General features: G+C 53.4%; 8 protein-coding genes across 8 annotated transcripts; 2 read left to right on the forward strand and 6 right to left on the reverse strand.

The window, feature by feature from the left end:
* Nucleotides 1-2,618: 2,618 nt before the first annotated feature.
* On the forward strand, nucleotides 2,619-4,993 carry V8C40DRAFT_273011 (FAD binding domain-containing protein; the record flags this gene model as incomplete). Its single annotated transcript, XM_083220425.1, has 4 exons — nucleotides 2,619-2,914; nucleotides 3,128-3,501; nucleotides 3,574-4,614; nucleotides 4,701-4,993. The coding sequence occupies 4 exons, from the start codon at nucleotides 2,619-2,621 to the stop codon at nucleotides 4,991-4,993; spliced, it is 2,004 nt and encodes a 667-aa protein (XP_083077097.1).
* Nucleotides 4,994-5,240: 247 nt separating this feature from the next.
* V8C40DRAFT_143880 (uncharacterized protein) lies at nucleotides 5,241-7,960 on the reverse strand. The gene has a single exon (XM_083211229.1). The coding sequence runs from the start codon at nucleotides 7,714-7,716 to the stop codon at nucleotides 5,800-5,802; it is 1,917 nt and encodes a 638-aa protein (XP_083077098.1). The 5' UTR covers nucleotides 7,717-7,960; the 3' UTR covers nucleotides 5,241-5,799.
* Nucleotides 7,961-8,004: 44 nt separating this feature from the next.
* V8C40DRAFT_144085 (Aldehyde/histidinol dehydrogenase) lies at nucleotides 8,005-10,292 on the reverse strand. The gene is made up of 2 exons (XM_083211230.1): nucleotides 9,350-10,292; nucleotides 8,005-9,276 (listed from the first exon to the last, which is right to left on the reverse strand). Exons 1-2 carry the CDS (start codon nucleotides 10,008-10,010, stop codon nucleotides 8,222-8,224), a joined length of 1,716 nt encoding a protein of 571 aa, XP_083077099.1. The 5' UTR covers nucleotides 10,011-10,292; the 3' UTR covers nucleotides 8,005-8,221.
* A 407-nt stretch (nucleotides 10,293-10,699) lies between these two features.
* On the reverse strand, nucleotides 10,700-13,306 carry V8C40DRAFT_235846 (calnexin). The gene is made up of 4 exons (XM_083213922.1): nucleotides 12,950-13,306; nucleotides 12,536-12,833; nucleotides 11,686-12,470; nucleotides 10,700-11,600 (listed from the first exon to the last, which is right to left on the reverse strand). The coding sequence occupies exons 1-4, from the start codon at nucleotides 13,052-13,054 to the stop codon at nucleotides 11,109-11,111; spliced, it is 1,680 nt and encodes a 559-aa protein (XP_083077100.1). The 5' UTR covers nucleotides 13,055-13,306; the 3' UTR covers nucleotides 10,700-11,108.
* Nucleotides 13,307-14,582: 1,276 nt separating this feature from the next.
* Nucleotides 14,583-15,567, reverse strand: V8C40DRAFT_144140 (uncharacterized protein). Its single transcript, XM_083211231.1, has 2 exons — nucleotides 15,171-15,567; nucleotides 14,583-15,083 (listed from the first exon to the last, which is right to left on the reverse strand). Exons 1-2 carry the CDS (start codon nucleotides 15,354-15,356, stop codon nucleotides 14,676-14,678), a joined length of 594 nt encoding a protein of 197 aa, XP_083077101.1. The 5' UTR covers nucleotides 15,357-15,567; the 3' UTR covers nucleotides 14,583-14,675.
* Nucleotides 15,568-16,509: 942 nt separating this feature from the next.
* On the reverse strand, nucleotides 16,510-16,981 carry V8C40DRAFT_235854 (uncharacterized protein; the record flags this gene model as incomplete). The annotated part of the gene is made up of 1 exon (XM_083213923.1): nucleotides 16,510-16,981. A coding segment is annotated over exon 1 (337 nt), but the record flags the coding sequence as incomplete, so codon positions are not given.
* Nucleotides 16,982-18,338: 1,357 nt separating this feature from the next.
* On the forward strand, nucleotides 18,339-19,700 carry V8C40DRAFT_235857 (methylthioribulose 1-phosphate dehydratase MDE1). Its single transcript, XM_083213924.1, has 3 exons — nucleotides 18,339-18,576; nucleotides 18,815-19,321; nucleotides 19,396-19,700. The coding sequence occupies exons 1-3, from the start codon at nucleotides 18,431-18,433 to the stop codon at nucleotides 19,484-19,486; spliced, it is 744 nt and encodes a 247-aa protein (XP_083077103.1). The 5' UTR covers nucleotides 18,339-18,430; the 3' UTR covers nucleotides 19,487-19,700.
* V8C40DRAFT_235860 (uncharacterized protein) lies at nucleotides 19,607-21,010 on the reverse strand. Its single transcript, XM_083213925.1, has 2 exons — nucleotides 20,653-21,010; nucleotides 19,607-20,562 (listed from the first exon to the last, which is right to left on the reverse strand). Exons 1-2 carry the CDS (start codon nucleotides 20,946-20,948, stop codon nucleotides 19,668-19,670), a joined length of 1,191 nt encoding a protein of 396 aa, XP_083077104.1. The 5' UTR covers nucleotides 20,949-21,010; the 3' UTR covers nucleotides 19,607-19,667.
* Nucleotides 21,011-21,070: the final 60 nt, after the last annotated feature.

Below are 21,070 nucleotides of genomic sequence, written 5' to 3' on the forward strand. Positions count from 1 at the left end.
GTATATGCCATCTGCTAGTAATTACTGCTGCTACATTTAGGACACGGGGTACTGGGTGAGTCAACTTGTGGTGCCGGCTGATACCTACTAAGTCCTTTATTCCTACGAGTGATGGATGTTGGCGATCTCGGACGATATGCCCCGTTCCTAGCAAGGTGACATGCAAGCCACCGTGGAGTTTTGCGAGAGTGTGTGTATACGCATGCGTACGTGTTCAAGCCTTGACACCCAACCAGATATCTTGGTGTCGAAAATGGCATGAGCTGGCGGGAGGATATTGCTGTGATCACGCGATGTTGGCAGTAGCGAAAGAAGGGGGAGTTGTTTGCTCCCTGGATGATTGGCGAATCGTGGACTATTATACGAGAGTACTCTGGTACCTGTGTCCCTGATCGTATGGTGGCGTACAGGGCAAGGTTCTGTCTGGACGAACTGAGCAAGATCTGCTGTACGGAGTTATTCGCGAGGGCTCCGTAGCCACCGAATGACGATGCCATTCAGGAGTTGAGTTATTATCGTCAAGGTTGGTTATACTTTGCTGCAAATAGACCTGCACCGCTAATGTGGGTTAGTACTTTGGTAGCATATGATAGAGGAGAAGTCGACGAGTCAGCATCGTGCTCGGAAGACAGATCACCATCAATGCCGTGCTATTTGTATACTATCATGTAGGCTAAGGCCCGATAAGGCGAGATAGCAATGCAGGATGCCACAGCAGCGAGTATGGAGTGCATATATGGGCCACGAGCCAAAGACGACTGGCTGCTCCAAAGAGCCTCATTCTGGATATAGATGAATGATTTGACATCTGTTTGTATGTACGAGTACGGAGCAGAGTAAAACGACCCAGTACTTGTAGATCTACCTGCAACCACATGCAGCATGCCACCATTGAGAAAGTCTATCTGTGCCACAGCGCCGTGGCGCCGCTTGTAAGTTGGAACCCGACCAGGGTCTGTGTTTTGAAGACCAAAGTACCTCGTACATGTACTTTGTAAAACTGGAACCGGAGCCGCTGACTCGGCCGCGACGGTTGAGGAGAAACACAAGAACTGGACCCTTGAGACCCCTTTGGGAAAGAAGCATCCGGGACGAGATGGACCCTGGCGGAAACAGAGCGAGAAAGGCGAAGAGAATTGGAATGCTTGTCCGGAGGGAAATTGACAGGCAGGGTGCGATGTGCGATGTACTCGTAACTGGGTCCTTCCATGACTCTCTGGAATCTCCAGCAGATTCCCGAGCAGGAGCAGCAGCAGGAAAGCATGAGCCAAATGCCATGCCTTCCACTCTCGTTTTTTTCTAAATCCTCGTCTCCCGTTGGATGGATGGAGCGGAGTGGAGCCGCATTCTAGAGCAGGCGCGGCCACGGTGCAAAATGGCACCACTTGCCCTCTCCGAGGAAGGTCCTGCAGCCAATCAGCGGCGCGCAAACTGAGGCTAAGCCATCGGTAAGCCAGCGCCTGGACATGGTGCAACGCCAATGACAATTATCTTGACGGCAAAATGGGCTGATCTTGCTCTCAACAGCTGTCCAGGACGGCCGTCTGTCATGCCACTTTTGCCGTACGTGCGTCGGGCTTTACCGGGGCCATGAGCTGCTGTGTCGCTCCTTCCAGCCTCTCCGACTCTGGACCTGCTGCTGGGGCCCGGCCTCGCAGCCGCCGCTTGTTGGGCTGAAGGCACTGTACAGGTACTCGCGCGTTGCGTCGCCGGCACAGCGTCTGGGCGAGTACTGGCCTCGTACTCCGTGCTTGGAAAAGCCCTTATTTATTACCAATTCCCTTCCCCCAGCTGCCTTGGGACCTACAGGTACTGATGCTCCGGCCTAGGGAGACGAAAGCAGTATTAGTAGCGGACGCCTGGCCAATTCCCCTCCCCCAAAAGCAACACTGGGACGAGATAGATAAAGAGGCGAGGGAAATGGGCTCGGGGCTGCTGTGTGCTGTAAGCGTCTGTCTCGACGCCGCGTGACACACTTGGACCAAAGAACGACTTTCCATCCTCCTTGCTCTGTACTGCCCTACTGTACAGCTACAGCACCTTTTGCAGCTTCAACCTCAACCCTTTTTTTTTTCCTGCACTGTCGCATCATCCTGCGTTTCTAGCCCAGACCCTCCAATAACCCCCCCGATCCGGGCCCCGGTATCCATCCAATTCGTCGCAGCAAAAAGGCCAGGGGGCCAAAAAGCTTGAGAGCGGCACTTGTACTCGTACTGTAACTGTACGAGGAATTCGGACAAGGTCGAGCACAAAGGCCCAAGAGGATCCCTAAAATCGCATTGCATTGCAGTTGCGTTGCAGCAACAAAAAAAAAAAGAGGTGTGGTGGAGACGGTCGCAACCTCTCCTGAGACGATCCGGCTGAGACAGACAGGCCTATCTCTCTCTATCGCTCTCATCGGGCACAGCGTGCTGGAGTGCGCAAAAGCAAAGTGGTAATTGGGCGAGCCCGGCCATTGAAAAGCAACCAGGCTCCCGGACAGTGGAGCGAGCTCGTTCTTTTTCGGCTGCCCACAGCGTGTCCAGGTCGATACTGGTACAGAAGAGGCCCAGCTCGAGCAAACCGCAGTGAGAGCCTTCAAGCTGGCTGACAGTTCAGCTCAACCTACGTCCGTCACCATGGCGCCGGGCGTCGTCAGTCCCTCACGATCGTCAACCTCCAGGACCAACAGTCCCAACCAGATGGAGGAAGGAACGCCGCAGCCAGGTCCCTCGAACCAGGAGATGCCCATCGACGAGGAGGATGCCACCGATCCTCTCGCCCTTCTCCGGAGCCTGCCAGAGCCGCCCACCACCTGCCAGGTGTGTGTCGTTGGCGCTGGTCCCGCAGGCCTCATGCTGGCAGCGAATCTCGCCCGTTTCGGCATCGACGTTGAAGTTGTAGATGATAGGGCGGACCAGACGCCTGTTGGCCGGTATGTTTTGTCCCCAATAAGAAAAAAAAGATGCTGCCCTATCCCTTTCAGCTGGTCTCGAGCAACTTACCCCCTTTTTCTTTTCCTCGCCCCATTTTCTGCCCATCTACTGCTGCAACTTGTAGTTTGTAGGCTTTATTTCTGCTCTATTCAAGACACTGTTCATATTCTACTGGCCAATTCCATTTTTAGACGCTAATTTGGTGAAAACAGAGCCGATGGCTTACAGCCGAAATCAATTGAGACGTTTCGGCAGATGCGATTGGCTGATCCGCTGCTGCAGCGCGGCGTGAGAGTCTTTGACATCTCCTTTTGGCGCAGTACGGCAGATGCCCCTCTGCACCGCCTAGGGCGTGAAGTGCATTATCCTCCCGTTATTGATGTTTTGGACCCTTACATCCTCCTTGTCCACCAGGGCATGGTTGAGGGCCTATTCGTCGACGACCTGCGGAAGCGCGGAAAGGAGGTGCGCCGGAACACGGCCTTTGAGTCTCACTATGTGCCCAAGTCAGGGCCAGTCCAGGTTCGGTGTTACGCCAATGTCAACCAGGACAAGAAGACAATTTTGACCGATTATCTCGTTGGATGTAAGTCAATTAATTACCAAATCTAAGTCTAAAGAAGAAGAAAAGCACCTCGCTAACATGGGAACTCAATAGGCGATGGAGCACACTCCAAGGTCCGCAAGAACATGTCCAACGTTGAGGCCGTGGGCATGTCCCGCCCAGATATCTGGGGCGTCTTGGACGGCGAGCTCATCACCAACTTCCCTGATATTTGGTCCAAGACTCTTGTCTACTCTGAGGAGCACGGCTCGATCCTCATTGTTCCCCGCGAGCGCAACATGACGCGCTTTTACATCGAGCTCAAGGCCAGCGCCCGCGCCGACCGCCGTGAGCTCGGCCAAAAGTTTGTCATGCAGCAGGCCCGCAAGATCATGGCGCCCTTTGAGCTGGATTGGAAGTACATTGAGTGGTTTGGGCGATACCAGGTGGGCCAGCGCGTGGCGAGTCGCTTCACGGATGTCAAGACCAGGGTGTTCCTTGCTGGAGATGCTAGTCACACTCACTCTCCCAAGTCTGCCCAGGGCATGAATACATCCATGCACGACTCGTGGAACCTGGCCTGGAAGTTGAACCTGGCATGCCGTGGATTGGCCAAGCCCAATCTTCTCGAAAGCTACGAGGTGGAGCGTCGCAAGATCGCCCTCGATCTCGTCAACTTTGATTACGAGCATGCCAACCGCATTGCCGGTGGAGATGCCGTCGCCATGGCCGAGAACTTTAGGGCCAACGTGCGCTTCATCTCCGGTATTGGCGCCGACTACAGCGAGAGCGCCCTCAACATTACCCGGCCGGAAGACAACTCGGCCATCCTGGGCGGTGCTCGTCCGGGATGCCTGTTGCCCCCGGCCAAGGTATCGCGATACATTGACTCCAACCCAGTGGACATTCAACTCGACATTCCCATGCTGGGCCAGTTCCGTATCTACCTCCTTATGTGGGATGTGATACAGGCCAGGCCCTTCTTGGAGACTCTCTGCCGCACCATGGCGACACCAAAGTCCCTGGTGAGCCAGCTTTCTGCTGCTGCAAGCGCATCCTACGCCAAGCAGCCAAGATTGCCGGCTCCGGAAGATGTGTATACGCGACCTGAGAGATACACTGTGGTCAGCCACTTGTTCACATTTGCTTTGATTAGTGAGTAGCAGCCTTGCGGCCTTTTCCCCTTACCTTTTCAACTTCCTCCCAACGTGCCTTTTTACTAACCAAAATGATGTGTGTAGCCACCATGCCCAAGTCTGAGATTGAGATATCAGACCTTCCCGCACTGCTGCAGGATAGCCGCTGGACCGTCTATATCGACAACGTCCCCGAGCTAGACACCAGAGGCGCTTTCTGTACAGACAAGTGGCTGGGAAGCCTCGGCCCCAGCGAAGTCGCTATCGTCAACGTCCGTCCCGACGGCTATGTTGGCTGCGTTGGCCGGTGGGACACCAACGTTGACGAGGCCGGCGAGCAGGCGGCCGCGTGGTTGGATTCGTATTATGGCGGATTTATGGAGGTGCCCAAGAATTGAGGTGCCCCAGAATTGAGGTACCCAGGAATCGAGGTGCCCAAGAATTGAAGTGCCCCAGAATTGAGGTGCCCAAGAATTGAAGCAAAGAATGTGACGAGAAATCGAGAATTGAGTTGAGTTTGGAACTGAAATGAGAATATATGAAATGAAAAGGAGAGATGGCGGGCAAAAAGAGGAGGAAACGTTTATGTGAGCTCAGAAGAACCTCGCTGCTTTTAAACGCACCATCTCTTCTTTGTTGCTTTTTGTTATAAGGGCATTACTGATGAATACGTTTGACAACTGATTTGATCGCTTTTTTTGTTGTTTGTTTTTATATCTTACACGAAAGGGGCGGGAGCATAGTTATGTTTTTTTCTGCAAACCATTGTCTTTATATATCTGGACATTGTTGTAGATACAGCGAGAAGCATGTAGAAGGTGTAATGGAAACACAAAAATGGGAATGGTCAAACGCCTCAACATACGATTGTGGTTGCGCCACCAGATGGACTGAGAAAACGAACACGGCATGGCGAAGCAAATGAGTGATTTTTTCCCTTCTAATTGTCTTCTAATTTTCTTATTTTGTGGGTTTTGAGATTTGAGAACGTGACCACCCTTGAGCATGAGACGTAACGTGATGTTTCCTGTTCCTGAGTTTTTAGTTGCCGTTCCGTTCGTTCCTTGCATAGCCTCAACTGACGTCTCGTTTCTTTTTGCTTACACGCTATGAGGGGTTTATTAATATGCTATCTACTTTCTCGGTATTTTAGATCCGATGTGTGATGTGTATATTTCGCTTTTTTAATATCGTCGTCAATGCTTCAAAAGACGATAATGGTAACATCCCCCTTGGCGTCCTCGCCGACGAGCCACCGCTCGTCTCCGCAGATGAAGCCTTTGGCCATCATCTCAGGCCACACGTCGTCCGCGAACTGGACCTCCTGCCCGTCTGGGCCCTGCATCGTGACGCCTCCCTTGCCGCTGTTGCTGCTGCTGCTGCTGCTGCTGGCGGCGGTGGTTTCATTCCCGTCAGGCGTCTGATTCTGACTCTGGTGAGAAGTGGTACTGCTTCCGCTGCTACTGCTGCCGCTGCCAATCCTGGCGGCACTCGGTCTTCGTGTGCGTCTCCTTCTGCGTCTGCTCGTGCGTGACATTGTAGTTCCTCTGGCGGTAAATTTGGCGCCGCTTTCGCCAATGCCCTGGATGCGGATCTTGGGCCTGATGTGCACTGACAGGGTCTCGAGCATGAAGCACTCGCGGGCAATGACGCGGACGCCGGCCGCGGCGTCAAAGACCTCGGAGAGCGTCACGTAGGGCCAGTCGTCGTGGCGCCAGCAGGGAGCGCGGCCGGGCCAGGTATGCGAGTGATTACTGTTCCATGCCTTCTCGTTGCCATCGCCAGAACTTTCGTCACTGGCATCGTAGACGTTGTCGTCCGTCCCCGCCAGTCGTCTCGCCCACCGGCCGTCGCAACAAAAGGGCAGATTGACACCTCCTCCACCGCCGCAGTCATCCACCCACCGCGGGCCTTCGCCTATCAGCGGGATCCCCGTCGTCTTGACACGATGTAAACGCGGCGGATTCGAGCTGCTGTGAGGGCCGGCAGACCAGCGATGTTCCTCTTCGGTGAAGAAGACGTGACCGCAGGCAGAGCCCTTGGCGGCGTCCCAGGTGCAGTCGTCGAGAGCCATGACACGTAGGGCCGGCGTGTCGCTCTGGCGGATGGCCCATTCGCGGAGCTGGCCGTTTGTCATGCTGCGGATGATACGGGGGCCGGAGTCGTCTCGATTTGCTGTTCCGAATGGATCTTGAGACGGTCTATATGTAGAGGGACTTCCAAACTCCCATATGGTGAGCCGCTCAAGGGGCTCGTCTTCCCAGGGGGAACGCGCAGGTTGCCATGTGTAGACGACGTAGTGAGTAGCGTTGTGCGTCGAGAAGAAGCGATCCTGGTGATTTATAGGCAGACCGAGGTGGTGAATCTTGCACTCGCAGAGGAATTCAAAGGCCCAAGAATAGGCTGACACTTGGCCATCACGCCGGGGGATGACGCCGTCCCAGGGTCCGATCCTGCGGACGGTGTAAGCGGTTGCATAGTGGCGATGTATCGCTGCGTCTCCGTTGCCTGCACGGCTTGGCTGTTGCTCGCACCACTCCATCATGAGAATTCCATGGCTGATGCGGACTCGCCTCACAATCTTGCCGCTCATGTCAAAGGGCACGTCCACCTCAACCCCCGTCTCCAGATCCCGGGCCCGGAACCCGACATCCTCCCCCATCGGCGCCGGATACACCAGCAGCCCCTCGGCCGAAGCCACCGTCCATACCGGGTCCCAAAAGTGGAACGGCGCCGTCTTGCCGTTGAGGCTCAGGAACCTATTCCACGGCGTCACGCCCCTCAGCCGCTTGTCGTCCTTGAGCACCGGCACCTTGACGACCTTCCACGGCACGGCGTTGCCCAGGTGAAAGTACCGCCGCGCCAGCCTCGCAAACACAGCAGCCCAGTCGCCGCGCTCGAGGGCCCCAAGGTCGCCGGTCCGGAGAAGCGCCCTGAGCCGCCTTCCCTCCAGCGAGCGCGGGAAGTGCGTTAGGATGAGGCTGATGCAGAGGTCGTTCCTGGTGAGGGCCTCGCGGAAGGCCCGGGAGATGCGCTGGCAGAGGATTGCTTCGGTGGCAGAGACGCGGGAGATGATGTCTGTGAAGATGGTGTATGGGAGGCCTGTCAGAGTGAGGGCCATTGTGAATTAGAACATGTATATACTATTTGGGACAATTATCGATATCTTTTGATTTTGATGCTGGCTTATTTGAAAGAGTATATACGCTAATTGATGGTGATGTCAAAAGAGAGGATGTAAAGATGAGGTTGCAGCTTGGGGGGAAACATGGGGGTTGATGCACGTTGACTTGCGTGATAAGTAAGAAGTTGAGGAGAGGTGAGAGGGTGGCATGTGACGTCCCCCAGTAGATAGATTGCCTAATCTCGCACCTCAACAAACCGATAACAAAAACATCACCATATTGATGGTTCATATACTGGATTTAACGTAGATTTATTTCATTCTGCTAAAAAAGCAATTCCCATGCTGTCCAGCCCATCTGCTCGTGGCTATATTATGTACAGTACATGCATGTTCTGTGAGACAACCACCCTTCATTTCATCAGGGCATCATCAATTTTCCGATTATTCCGTCATATTCCACACGCAAACAATCCCAAACCGCTCAACTCAATTTCTCCCTCTACTGCAGCGTGGGCATGTGCACCGCGGCCTTCTTGGCCACGGCATCGGCGCTCTGCCACAACGCCGTCACCGTCTTGAGCTGCGTGTAAAAGTTGATGCCGGGTCGGCCGTAGAAGGTGTTGGCACCGCCTCCGGCAATCGACTTCTTGTTGCCGGTGAAGGAGAACATGGGCAGCGGCACGGGGATGGGCACGTTGATGCCCACCTGGCCGGCCTCAATGTTCTTGCGGAACGTCTCGGCGGTGGCGCCCGACTTTGTGAAGATGGCAACGCCGTTGCCGTACTCGTTCTTGTTGATGAGCTCAATGGCGTCGTCGATGGTCTCGACGTTGAGGCACACCAGCACGGGGCCGAAGATCTCCTGCTTGTAGCAGGTCATGTCGGGAGTGACGTTGGAGATGATGGTGGGTCCGATGAAGTTGCCGTTGGGGTACTTTTCAGACTTGAAGCCACGGCCGTCGAGCAGGATCGTAGCACCCTCCTTCTCGGCGCTGTCAATGATGCTCAAGATGCGCTCCTTGCTCTGGGGGGAGATGACGGGGCCCAGATCGGCACCCTCCTCGAAGCCACCATCGACCTTGAGCGCCTGCGCATGCTCAGCAACCTCAGAGAGCCACTCCTTGGTCTCGCCAACCATGACTAGTGTGCTCAGGGCCATGCAGCGCTGACCGGCAGCGCCAAAGGCCGCTCCCACGACACTGTTGATGAAGTGGTTCTTGTTGCAGTCGGGGAGGACGGCGGCGTGGTTCTTGGCTCCCAGGTTGGCCTGGACACGCTTGCCGTTGGCAGAGGCGCGAGTGTAGATGTACTCACCGGCCTTGTTGCCACCGACGAAGCTCACGGCCTTGATGGCGGGCTCGTCAAGGATGAAGTTGACGGTATCGTGGGCGCCGTGGATGACGCTGACAACGCCGGGAGGGAAGCCGGCCTTTTCAGCCAGCTCGACGAGGATCATGGCGGCACCGGGATCACGTTCTGAGGGCTTGATGACGACGGTGTTTCCGGTGATGGTGGCAATGGGGATAGACCACAGGGGAATCATCGCAGGGAAGTCTAGTAAAAAAGAACGACTTGTTAGTTCTCATTGTCGTCTAGTTTTCAGGAAACAGTGATCAGAGGAACTCACTAAAGGGGCAGATGGCAGCAGTGACGCCCAGAGGCTCGCGGTAGGTCCTCGTCTCCATGTCCTTGGACACCTCGAGAACCTCGCCCTTGAGCAGCTCGGGGGCGCCAACGGCAGCCTCGGCGACCTGCAGGCCACGAAGCACATCACCCTTGGCATCGGCAAACGTCTTGCCCTGCTCGAGCGTGATGCTGGCGGCCAGTCTGTCCCAGTTGTCCTTGATCAGCTGCACATAGCGGAACATGATCTGTTGGCGGAACAGCACGGTGGTGTTCTTCCACGACTGGAAGGCCTTCTCGGAGCTCTCAATGACGGCCTTCATCTCGGCCTGCGTCATCTGCGGCACGCGGGTCACCAGGTTGTTGGTGGCCGGGTCGGGCAGGTCGATGAACTTGTCCGTCGTCGACTGGACAAACTTGTTGTCGATGAAGTAGGGCGTGTTCTGCACATTCTCGATCTGCTCGTGCGTCGTGGGGAAGCTGGTGGCCGTGGACGACAGGGCGTCCATTGGCTTGAGCTGCTGGGCCGTGGCATGGATTCTCCTGACGGCTGTAGCAGCCTGAGCCTTGGAGGTCATCTTGGCCAGGGCAATGGTAGACCGAGGGGAAGCGGCAGTCAATCCGCGGGCACTGGCAGAGGCGCTGACCGAGAGGAGGCGGCGCATGGTAGGCGGCGGTATATCAACAAAGAAACAAGACAAGACAAGACAAAGATTGAGTACTGCTGCCCACTCCTGGTTACACCTAGTCAGTCAGCAACTTTGCAAGCCGTCAGACCAAAAAAGTGACGAGAACGAAAAGAAAAGGCCAGCGTCCTATTTATCAACCTCCGTCTCTTCAACCCAAAGCAACCGGCCGTAGCCGTGTGTGGGGGAGGAGGCAAAAAACGGGGAACCATGACCACAGACGGGGTTTGTGTGGGGAGCCGCTTAGATTGGCTGCCCAATTGTTAAGCCGATGCCGCAACATGCCGAAGGCCGTCTATGGGCAACGATTCAGACGCCGCTTCGTTACGTTTGAGATGGATTACTGTCGTACCGCACTTTTGTTTCCCATTACATACAATTGCCGAACTCTGGCGCTCCGATCACGGGCAGCTTTACCGAGAAAACTGCTATAAACCTGCTGCTATCGCCGCCAGCGCCAACGCCGTCCATCAGCAGCACGGCTTATCTGCCTTTTTCCCCTCTTAACGTGTCAATGGCCTAAAGGCGCCAGTAGTATACTCGGTAGTATATCGTGGAATCATTAGGTAGCTTTCCTTATACGGCCTGGCGCTCCCTGTAAACGACCTGTGACCAAACTTCGAACACGAGTATCGTCGTAGCTTCATTTCATCGAGTTTTTCAGCATCGTGAACTGAATCAATTCATTTTGACGAGTGATGATAATGGCAGAGAATACTACATGCCACGTGTTGACCGTCTTACTCATTGGCGTCTCTTGTGCAATAACTCATCCTCCACATCGGGTTTGCTAGCTGGCTTACACTAGACTGCCTTTGTATAATCATCGCGATACAAATGGATCCTACGTAACTGACACTGAACACATAAATCTCAAAGGAACAGTAATAACAATTGATTCCCATTTTTTTTAAATAACAATTTTTGCTAAGTATTCATTTTCAGTCCCCTTGGCTTCCCAATTCTTTTTTCGGACTTTGGCCCCAGACGCTGGTATATTGGATATTTCTGTTCATCCCACATCTGGCCATTGCTTCGATCCCCTGACGCTCTGACAAAAGAAACACACCCAGCCCCTTACGACTGGCTGCGAGTAGTTCGCTTGGTAGCCTCTCCCTTGGACTTGTCAGCACCGCTGGCAACAGCCTCGGACTTGTCCTTTGCCTTGTCCTTGGAGGTGGCAGCGGGCTTCTTGGGGGCGGCGGAAGAGCCACCAGCGCCGACAAGAGCGGTGATGATGGCAATCAGGGTGACAACAACAGCGGCAATGCCACCGGCGACCTCGGGAACAAACTTAATGGCCTCAATGGGGTCCTTCTGGGCAATGGTGAGGAAGAGGTCAAGCTTTTCCTTGATGAACAGAACAGGGTCGTCAAGGAACTTGAGGTCAGAGGGAGACTTGGGGGTGTCGTCAAACTTGGGCTCATCAGCCTTGGCAAGAGCCTCCTCGATGGGGTGCTTGACGAAGAAGGTCTCGGCGGCCAGCTTCTCGGCATCCTCAACGGAGTGGCCAATGTAGATGTTGTCGAAGAGAATGTCGTTGGTCATGGTCCAGATCTCGAAGCCAATCTATTGAAGAGAAAAACGGTTAGCAACCAAGCTTGAAATATAACGATACTAGATATCTATTAGATAGAATGGGGGTGCTACTCACAGCTCCAATGGGCTCAAAGTTGGCGGGGTTCTTGTCCTCATAGTAGTCGGGGTTCTTGATCTTGCGGGGAGCCCAGACACCCTTGTAGGCGGGGTTGTCAATGAAGGGGGCAGACCACTTGCCCTTGTAGTCAGGGTTCTTGATCAAAGGCTTGGACCAGGGACCACAGCCGGAGACATCGTCACACTTGGGGTTGGGGACGGTGGGGGCAACCCAGTCACCATCCTCCTCGTCATCCCAGTCCTCGGGCTTCTGAGCCTCGGGGTCGGGAATGACAGAGGGCTCATCGACAAGCCAGTCCTCAGGCTGAGTGGCCTCCTCGTCAACAATCTCGAAAGGCGCATCCTCATCCCAGTCCTCAGGCTTGACGGCATCAGGGTCAGCAATGCGAGCCTCATCAACCCAATCCTCGGGCTTGGTGTCCTTGGGGTCATCAATCTCCTTAGGAGGGTTGATGGGAGGGGCCAGGTCCTCAAGAAGGCTACCAGCCTTGGTCTCGACACCATTCTGCTTAATGGAGAAGGTGTTGTTGGGGTGAACAATGAGAGTGTAAAGCTCGGTGGTCTTGACAATGTTGACGGAAGGAGCAGTGTTGAGGTGCTTCTCCTCGTACTCGCCAGTCTTGGGGTTCTTGTGGTTGACAATGAAGTGAACCCTGTTGTTGTGGCCGCATTTGTCGGGGCCAAACATGATGACATAGGGAGTGGTGTTGCTGAACTCGTCCTGGTGGAGAGCCTTGTTATCACGCAGAAGCTTCATGTAGGCACCACCGCAGTCCAGTCCCTCTGCACGCGCACACACGTCAGTACATGTCCAAATATCCTCGTTTTCTTTGCAGGCGCCAACTTACTCTGGAGCTTCACCTCGTACTGAACAACGAGGGTCTTGCCCTTGTTGTCAATCTTCTTGGGGAACTTGGCCGAGATGGCGTGGTGAGCGGCAGCGTTCTTGATGACAAGACCCTTGTCGCCCTCAATTCCCTTGTACTGGTAGGGCTCCTCAACAGCCCACTCGCCAACGTAGGCCCATTCCTCTTCCTCCTCAGCCTTGTCGGAACCGCTAGTGTCCTTCTTGGCGTGCGAAGGCTTCCATCGGGACTCCCAGTCATCGGTGAACTGCTCCAGGAAGTCCGCCTTGATGGTGGTGGGCTATGCAACAAATCTCCGTTAGCACACATCCGGTTTTTACGCATGCCGCCAGCGCAGCAGTAGCAGCAACAACAGCAGCTAGAGCTTCCAATCTGGAGAGGGAGAGCTTGGCTTACAGTAAAGGTAGGAATCTCCGGGACCGCCTTGGACTCTTCAACATCCTCGGCATATGCGACACCAGCGAGCAGAGCCGCGGCGGCTGCGACCTTGTTGAACTTCATTGCAAAATACCTATACCAGCGGTTTCTTCAGAGAGCGGGGGGAAGAGAAGAAGAGAAGGAAGTTGTGCCAACAGGGCAGTCCCAGCGCTGAAGGAGAATGAATCTAAAATCCCAAGGGAGATTGAATTGAAGAAAGAAAGAAGAGGGAAAATAAATGGGAAGAAGTGCACCGTTGAAGAAGGCTGGGGAAGCTCTTGAGGACACGTAGAAGCTGTCAAGGGCCACAGACGGAATTTAGCTGCCAGGTTAGTTGGTCGATGCGGGGGTCTGAGCTGCCAGGCTGGGTTTAACTCGCCCAGTACGTACCCGGGCTGCTGTTCCCGATGCCAGCCAGGCCAATGGAAGAGGCCCGGATGAAGCAGCTTTTGGCGCCGCTGCAACCCACGTGTGGGCCTGCTGATATATTTCGAGACGATTCGAAGAGAAGCATCTCGATGGCATCAAATCAATTGACGGCGCAGCTACGGGATTGATGATGGAAATACAGTAGAAAGGCAAAGATTGCAAGTCATCCGGTCTATCTGGAGTATCTATGGCTAATCTGCCCATCCTCAAGCGAAACCAATTGACCCGACATGGCTAATGGCATCATCGCTCTTCTCGCTCTTTTTTTCTCCGGGTGAGATTTGGAGAAAAAAAAATCGGGGAGGCGACCAGGTGGTTACACGGAAACAGAAGATGCCACATATCCATTTCCAACTTGAAGCACCCGGCCGCGCTGAGGTAACCCCGGACCAATTGTCGATGCTGACACGAAAACTCCAGCAGTAGTACGAGACAGCATGTCTATGCTCTTCTTTTCCATCGTCGACAAAGGCTTCAATCTTTTGTCAATAGCGAAAAGAAAAAATAGAATAGAGTCTATGGAGAGCCTAAAAGTTAGCACGTCGATTTCTACCTATCTGATGCATAGAGCAGATGCCCCATTAATGTGACAGGCGCTAAGACCTCCCGCTATAACACGAGGACAATCCATGGATGGCCTTCATGTGTCGCTGCAGAGAATCGATACCGAATTGAATGCATCGACGTGATGCGATTACGCAGTAGAATCTTGCCATGTCGTCAGCGTACTGTATGGCACATGCAAGACACAAGTGCACACATGAATACGAGCACAAAAGACTGCATCCATACGGAGTATTACGAGATACAAGAGGTCCTGGTTAGGTAAGTCAAGTAAGAATGCAGAGCAGGCCTACGATCTGCGCAGGGTCTGTCTGTGGCCCATGCATGACTCTCATCGTTTTTTCACGATAAAATCTCCCCACATCAGACGATTGCTCCAGGCGCACAAGCCAGAATGCCGACCTGCCTCGGCTGTTGGATCAAACAACCACTCGAAAACATATCAGGCGTCTACGATGAGAAATGAGCCTTCATACAACTTCATCGACTCATACAATTTCACGCTCCAACACGGTTGGTTTACTTGACACAGAAGCAGCAGAATCTTTTTTGTCCCAACAGACACCTTTTATTACCCTATCCAGGCCATGGATGTAAATACACAACCCCAATCATTAAATCCCCGAAACCCGAATTAAACCCCTTCCATTAACCAATCCAAAACCGAACTGAAAAAAAGATGACATGAAAATCAATGGGGATATCTCGAAGTTTACAGAGCCAGAAGGGCAGCAATGACACCAGCGAGGGCACCACCAGAGGCGATGATGGCGGGAGCAGCGTTGGTGGTGCTTGAGGTAGCAGCAGCGCCAGTTCGGGTAGCGCTGCCAGAACGGGTGCCAGTGCCAGAAGAGTTGCCAGAGGAAGAAGAGCCAGAGTCAGAGCCGGAAGAGCCAGTGGGAGCAGCAGCGGTGTCAGTGCCAGTGTTGGAGGCAGCGTGGTCGCCAGCGGCACCGGTCTGGGAGGGAGTGCCCTCGGAGGTGACAAAGTAGTGGTCCGAGATGCACTTGTTCACGCACAGCTTGTAGGTGTTGGTCTGGGAAGGGCTGCCGTCACCCTGGGGGCACTTGGCAACGCAGGCAGTGGTGGCGTTGACCTGAGACTGGTCGGGAGAAGGGACCTGTAAGAGCATTGCGTGTAAGTCTTTTTGATCATCATGTATAGACGCTGGGAGAAACGAGAATAAAACACAGCGGGTTCAACATACAGCAATGCAGTGAGCCTGGCAGTTGACATCGCCGGCCTTGCAAGCATGGATACAGTTATACTGAGACTGCTGGGCAGGGTCGAGAGAGACAGAAGAAGCCGGAGCAGCAGAAGTAGGCGAGCCGGACTCGGAGGCGGCAGCAGCCAGGACGGCAAAGAGGCCGGACAGAACAACGGTGAAACGCATCGTGATTGATTAAGTTGTTGTTGTTGTTGTAAGTATTAAGTGAGTTATAGTGTAAGTCGCAAGGAAGCACCAAAAACGAATGTCGATTGCAGAGCGAGAGACTGGTTTAGAGATCGAAGATGAGGAGGAAGAAGAAGCCTCCGCGCCGGGGAGCAGGACAATCTCCCTTTAATACTTGCACCCGATGGCCAAGCAAAAAAGGCCCAGGCGCGTAGCAGAGAGTTCAAGGAGACCCAATGGCTCAAAAGCATCGCCGGCGTGTTTTTTTCGCGCACAGTACGGGCCATGTACCGTCCAGTGGAAATCTCCTAGCGTAAAGTACGAGCTACAGTAGCATGAGAGAAGGGATGGAGGCAAACCCGGGCTTGTCTGAGGGCCCCACCCAAGCATTGCATTGCTTGTGCTTGGGTGACCTCACTTTTTGGGTACTCGTACATGTAAACATTGGAGAAACAAGGGCGTGTGTGCTGCATGAAGCTTCATTTTGCAGTTGTACGAGTATCTCAACATATCCACGGCCATATGAATTTTGTGCTTTGTGCCTCGTACGTCTGCGGTTGAGGAACTGCAACGCCTTTTTTCCCCTGTGGAAGCGCCGCATTGTAATTGTTTAATTGCGTGGCGCAACGATGTCCAGCCGCAGGAATAAGAAAGCCGTGCCCCTTGGAGGCGCTGAACGCTGACCCCAATCGAAAAAGCAAAAAAGCATTTGATCCATATTTTGATACAAAAAAAGAAAATCGACCACTTTCCCGATGCTGTGGCGCTTTTCGCCCTCCCGCCATTGTCTCGATGCTGTGCTGTACGTTCGAGGGGCCTCGTATTTGGCGTGACGATCCGCCTCATTCTCCTCTTTGCCTCCTCTTCTCTCGGACACGTTGGACGTCCTTTTTGCCATCTTTCCCCCTCCAACCTTGAGCTCCAGGCCATGGATGGATTCTGTGCGATGCGGTCATTGATTTTTTTGCTCGGCATCTCGGCCACGGCCACGGCCTAACAGAGGCTGTGTGAGGCCAGTGGGACCACCAGCTGGTTACAGGCCATTTCTTCCCGCTGTGTGCATGGTGGCCGTGATTTGTTCTCCCGGGGCTGCTACTGCTACTGTATTTCATGCGGCGGCACCTGTATTGCCCTGTTTTCTGGCCGTCTGCCCGCTTCAACTGCTACGTTAGCACTTTAGTGCAGGCAATTGATCCTTGCAACACAATGTCCCCAGCGTGAAATGACGCTCTCTCACTATTCACCCCATCTTCATGGCCAAGCCCGTCTGCCATCACAGTCGTGTGTCTTTCTTCCATTTGGCTAGCGCCTGCAGGGGCATGAAGCGGCACTAGAGCGGGCCATCCTGGCTTGGTGTGCTCATATCCAATACTAGTGACTAAGACAAGAGGTTCAGGCCTGTCCTTTGATTTGATCGTCGCCTGGAATCTGTCACATGGTGATGGATGATTGTTTATGAGGCAACGAGCATGCATCAACACCAATGTCAACGTCAACATCAACATTGGCCGTTGCCACACATTCGTATCTTCCCATATCTGTCAACTGAACACCATTGTCCGTGATACGAAACACCGAAGGCCCACGCCGTGGGCTCGCTTTGCTTCCTGCATTGGCGTAGAGCCCGAGCAAAACTCAATCCTTAAAATACAAGCAAGAAATCCAAGGTCCTACTGCCTTAGCCCGGAAAGCTAGCCCTTTAGCCTGTGGCCTCCGGAGCCGCCAGGGGTTACGATGCTCCGTTTGGGTGAGATACAAGCCCAGCCCAGTACGGCCTGAAGCCTTCGTACTGTACCCTCTGGGCTTGGCTTAGCAAAAGGCTCCTCGCGATACGAGGCACCATTGGCGATCGGTGCATGGCCGTGCCAGACGGGCAAGATTCCGAAGGGGGGATCTAACCGGCTTGCGGTTGGTGAAGCTGACCTGACCCTGGCAAATAGGGAACATCTGCTCCTTGCGCAGCTGAGGTCGTACTTACGGGGGCAAAGCGATATCCGACTTGTCAGCGGTAACAGGCAATTTCCACAAAACTTGGCCGACGATGCTTTTGCGCGTACCCAGTCGTTAGAACCTTGGTACCCATAAGATGGCAGGTGCTGGTGGGAGATACCCCATCACATTCTGAGTATATTTCACATCTTCAGTCTTAGGAGCTCGTCCTGATGCTCGACGTTGGCGACTTCCGGCGTCCTAGGAGAGAGCCGTTTCCCCCTAAGAGCTACAGCAACTAATTGGCTGTTTTTCCTTGCCTTGCACTAACAATGCAGGTTCCTGGGGCCGTAATTTCAGGACCAACTCAACCCTACTTGTGTTTGAGACATCTGTACCTCAGAGTTGCCAAAGAAGCAGCGGGCGTTTTCCGTCCGAAAGAGCTCTCATTTCCCTCCTATCTTGAGGCGTAGTGCGAACGCGAGTGTGACGCGGGATAGGACGCCTTGATTTTGAGCCAATGATATGAACCCAATTCAACGTCGAGAAATTGCATAGACATTTGAGCGCCTGCTTGCGGCTTAGTAACTAGGGCGAGCATCTCAGCCAACCACATCGCAAGACGGCAGCTTGTACGAAATATACTTTCAGGAACCGAGCGTGCTAACGTCCCGGTGGCACAGAGCAGCGTACCGTGCATGTAGCCGCCCATCTCAATCGAGCCAGCCGCGACGATGCATCGAGCTTTTTCGATTCGCATTACCTCATACCTTGAACAAGGCCAGACGTCCTCGAACTTGTCGTATTCGTCATTTATCTACTTTTTTTTATTAAATGCTCCGTATTCCGCATCTCCGTAGATCCGATCAAATCTTAAATCCAACAACCGAGATCGTGAGATAAAGGTGGCCCTTGCGTCTCCCACGTTTTCGGCCAGCTACCTATCGCAGCTAAGCTCGTCATTTTTTCTCGATGGAGGGGCAGCGAAAAGCCACTAGAGGGGCAAAAGCTCGCATCGCATCGCATTCGCATCTGCTTCATGTACAAACAAGTAGCTACAAAGCTAGACTCATAGAGAGAGCTCATACTTGGTTTTCATAATATTTTATTTCATTTTTCACTTATTGTGAAGCTCTCATCGCACAATGGCTGCTGCTCATGAGAACCCTGATCAGCTCGTTACGTCTTCGGACCCTGAGCATCCTGCCAACCTCATCCCTTCGCTGTGCGCCAAGTTCTGGACCTTGGGATGGGTTACCGGCACTGGAGGAGGATGTTCCATTAGAGACGAGTAAGTATATATACTGTCCCTTGTTTATGACACTATTTGTCCCTCATTGATGAGCTTAAATTGAGCTCTCATATCATCTCGAGTGGAGTGAAAACGAAGGCAAAGCCGGTGATACGCTCACTCTCTCACTCTCATTCAAGCGTACATATCATATACACATCTTATACAGCATGATATTCACTTATACTTCATCATAAAAAGTATCAAGGCACAGCCCCATCACTAACCAGCCACACAGCGATCTCGTCTACCTCGCCCCCTCCGGCGTCCAGAAAGAACTCATGAAACCCGCCGACATCTACGTCCTCTCCCTCAAAGACCAAGAACCCTCCCTCAAGCAACGAACCTACCTCCGCTCCCCCCCTCTCTACAAGCCCTCCCAGTGCACGCCCCTCTTCCTCGCCGCCTTCACCCGCCGCGGCGCCGGCTGCTGCATCCACACCCACTCCCACTGGGCCGTCCTCGTCACCTTACTCCTCGAGGCAAAGGGCAGCAGCGTCTTCGAGATCAACAACATTGAGCAGATCAAGGGCTTTGGCAAGGGCATGGGGAAAGTGGGTAACTTGGGGTACCACGATACGCTGCGCATTCCTGTTATTGAGAACACGCCTCATGAGGAGGACTTGACGGAGTATCTTGAGGCTGCTATGGAGGAGTATCCGGATACGTATGCTGTATTGGTGAGGCGTCATGGCGTCTATGTGTGGGGAGATAATGTCCACAAGGCTAAGACGCAGTGTGAGAGGTGAGTTTGGATATCCCCCCCTTTTTGACGTCGTAAGTTGGTCATTTGTGCTGATAGGGTTTGTGAAATCAAAGTCTCGATTATCTTTTCCAGCTGGCGGTTGAGATGCACCAGCTGGGTCTTCCTTGGATCAGCAGCATTGCCCAGATTGGACCACAGAGGTAACAACGTAATGAGGCCGAGGAAGGATTCAAAAAAGGGGTGGCAAAAGCGAGCTGTGTTTTTGGGGTTAAATTGGAGTTTTAAAAGTCGTAGAAGCATCCCAAGCTTGACACATTTAACAATCGTCAGGAGGGCTTATGAATATTCAACCTATTTTCTTATTCTATTTCATGCTTAATTTGTCTCATAGCTCGTCTCTAGGACGTGAATCTTCTACGACGACTTCTGCAGCATCTCCTTCTTGTAGCTTGTCGTCATGATCACCCTCATGCTCGCCTGGTATCGAACCCAATTCATCCGCCTCATGCACAGCATCCACAATCTTGCCCACTTTCTCAACCATTGACTCATCCTCACTTTCCACCACTTTCGAGTCTCGCCCAACAACTGCAGTTGGCAGGCTCTCATCCGGTAGTCCGTCCACTCTAATCTCCCCATCAATCACCACCCCAGCCTTCCCAGACTGTCCAGGGCTTCGACTATGCATCACCGCACTTCCAGCCTTGGTGCCAACCCCAAACAATATCCGCAAGGGCAACCACACAAGCCACCACAGTGGCCCGTACAAAAGCCTCCTAAACACAAGCCATCCCGCAGTCACCATCAACATGTACAATGCCGTCTGCAGATACCACGTATCACTCTTTTGAGACCTGAGCAATGTGCCCAACAGGTCTCGAGAACTCGCCAGCATGCCGTCCAGCGAATTATACGACTGGTCTAACTGCTTTAACGCAGCCGACGACTCTGTCAGCGTCTGGTGTGCAAACTCGCTCTTGCTTAGTTCCGCCGCGATGAGGGCATGCGTCCGCCGCAGGGCATTTGTAACATTGCTAGCTGCCCCGACCGTCTGCCGGTCCTCTTCCGATAGACTCGATTGTAATTGTCGATGCTGGTTGTAGTTATGCCGTATGGGTCGAGCAACGGCTTGAGGCTCTTCGGCGCTGCCACCTGCGGAGGTGTTCGTCTCGGAAATGGGTTCGACAAAGGATTGTACCATGAGCTCTCTTTCAAGCCTCCGGGCTCGCTCCAAGTTCTTCTTTGCTGATAGCCGTGCCTTTCGAAGCGTTGATCGATAGCTACACAATCATTAGCACCTGCCAGCCTTCTCCCTAGAACATTTTTTCAAGAAGAAGAAGAAAAGTTCATGCTGAAGCATATCCTCTTACCTGGCCAGTTCACTCCCCACCCTCTCAATGCCATCCACAAGCCTCTCCTTCTCATGCCCACCTCTCCGCAGGTATTTAGCTTCTTCGCACAGCAGCTGTTGATCCTCCAACCCAGTCTTCAATATCAAGCCAGCCTCCGCGCTGAGCTCTCCGCTCACACTCCCCTCCTCCTCGATATTCAGCGGCACCGATCCTGGCTCGAATTCCACATTTGCCAGCCGATCGATTAATTCTCTTAGTTGAGCCGTAGTCTCCTGCAAAGCAGCCAGCCGCTCCTGCAGCCCTTCCAGTGACATTTTCGCCGACGATGTGCAGAAAATAAAAAATAAAAATCGGTAGGAAAAGTACCTTGATCTTGACAGCTTAGAGCAATTGAAACTACATGTCATCATTGGCTCGGCAGGTGTGGCAGCCACGT

This window comes from Trichoderma camerunense (assembly GCF_050948025.1).
Source record: "Trichoderma camerunense strain CBS 138272 chromosome Unknown V8C40scaffold_3, whole genome shotgun sequence".
NCBI classification, from domain to species: Eukaryota; Fungi; Ascomycota; class Sordariomycetes; order Hypocreales; family Hypocreaceae; genus Trichoderma; species Trichoderma camerunense.

Excerpts from the sequence above, each read along its gene's own strand:
- V8C40DRAFT_235857 (XM_083213924.1), top strand. The coding sequence starts at position 18,431 with ATGGCTGCTGCTCATGAGAACCCTGATCAGCTCGTTACGTCTTCGGAC. Across the intron at positions 18,577-18,814 it reads GGATGTTCCATTAGAGACGA|CGATCTCGTCTACCTCGCCC; the intron begins GTAAGTATATAT and ends CCAGCCACACAG. Across the intron at positions 19,322-19,395 it reads GCTAAGACGCAGTGTGAGAG|TCTCGATTATCTTTTCCAGC; the intron begins GTGAGTTTGGAT and ends GTGAAATCAAAG.
- V8C40DRAFT_144085 (XM_083211230.1), bottom strand. The coding sequence starts at position 10,010 with ATGCGCCGCCTCCTCTCGGTCAGCGCCTCTGCCAGTGCCCGCGGATTG. Across the intron at positions 9,277-9,349 it reads TGCTGCCATCTGCCCCTTTA|ACTTCCCTGCGATGATTCCC; the intron begins GTGAGTTCCTCT and ends CTTTTTTACTAG.
- V8C40DRAFT_144140 (XM_083211231.1), bottom strand. The coding sequence starts at position 15,356 with ATGCGTTTCACCGTTGTTCTGTCCGGCCTCTTTGCCGTCCTGGCTGCT. Across the intron at positions 15,084-15,170 it reads GCCAGGCTCACTGCATTGCT|GTCCCTTCTCCCGACCAGTC; the intron begins GTATGTTGAACC and ends ATGCTCTTACAG.
- V8C40DRAFT_235860 (XM_083213925.1), bottom strand. The coding sequence starts at position 20,948 with ATGTCACTGGAAGGGCTGCAGGAGCGGCTGGCTGCTTTGCAGGAGACT. Across the intron at positions 20,563-20,652 it reads GTGGGGAGTGAACTGGCCAG|CTATCGATCAACGCTTCGAA; the intron begins GTAAGAGGATAT and ends ATGATTGTGTAG.
- V8C40DRAFT_235846 (XM_083213922.1), bottom strand. The coding sequence starts at position 13,054 with ATGAAGTTCAACAAGGTCGCAGCCGCCGCGGCTCTGCTCGCTGGTGTC. Across the intron at positions 12,834-12,949 it reads CGGAGATTCCTACCTTTACT|CCCACCACCATCAAGGCGGA; the intron begins GTAAGCCAAGCT and ends TTTGTTGCATAG. Across the intron at positions 11,601-11,685 it reads ACTTTGAGCCCATTGGAGCT|ATTGGCTTCGAGATCTGGAC; the intron begins GTGAGTAGCACC and ends TCTCTTCAATAG.
- V8C40DRAFT_143880 (XM_083211229.1), bottom strand. The coding sequence starts at position 7,716 with ATGGCCCTCACTCTGACAGGCCTCCCATACACCATCTTCACAGACATC.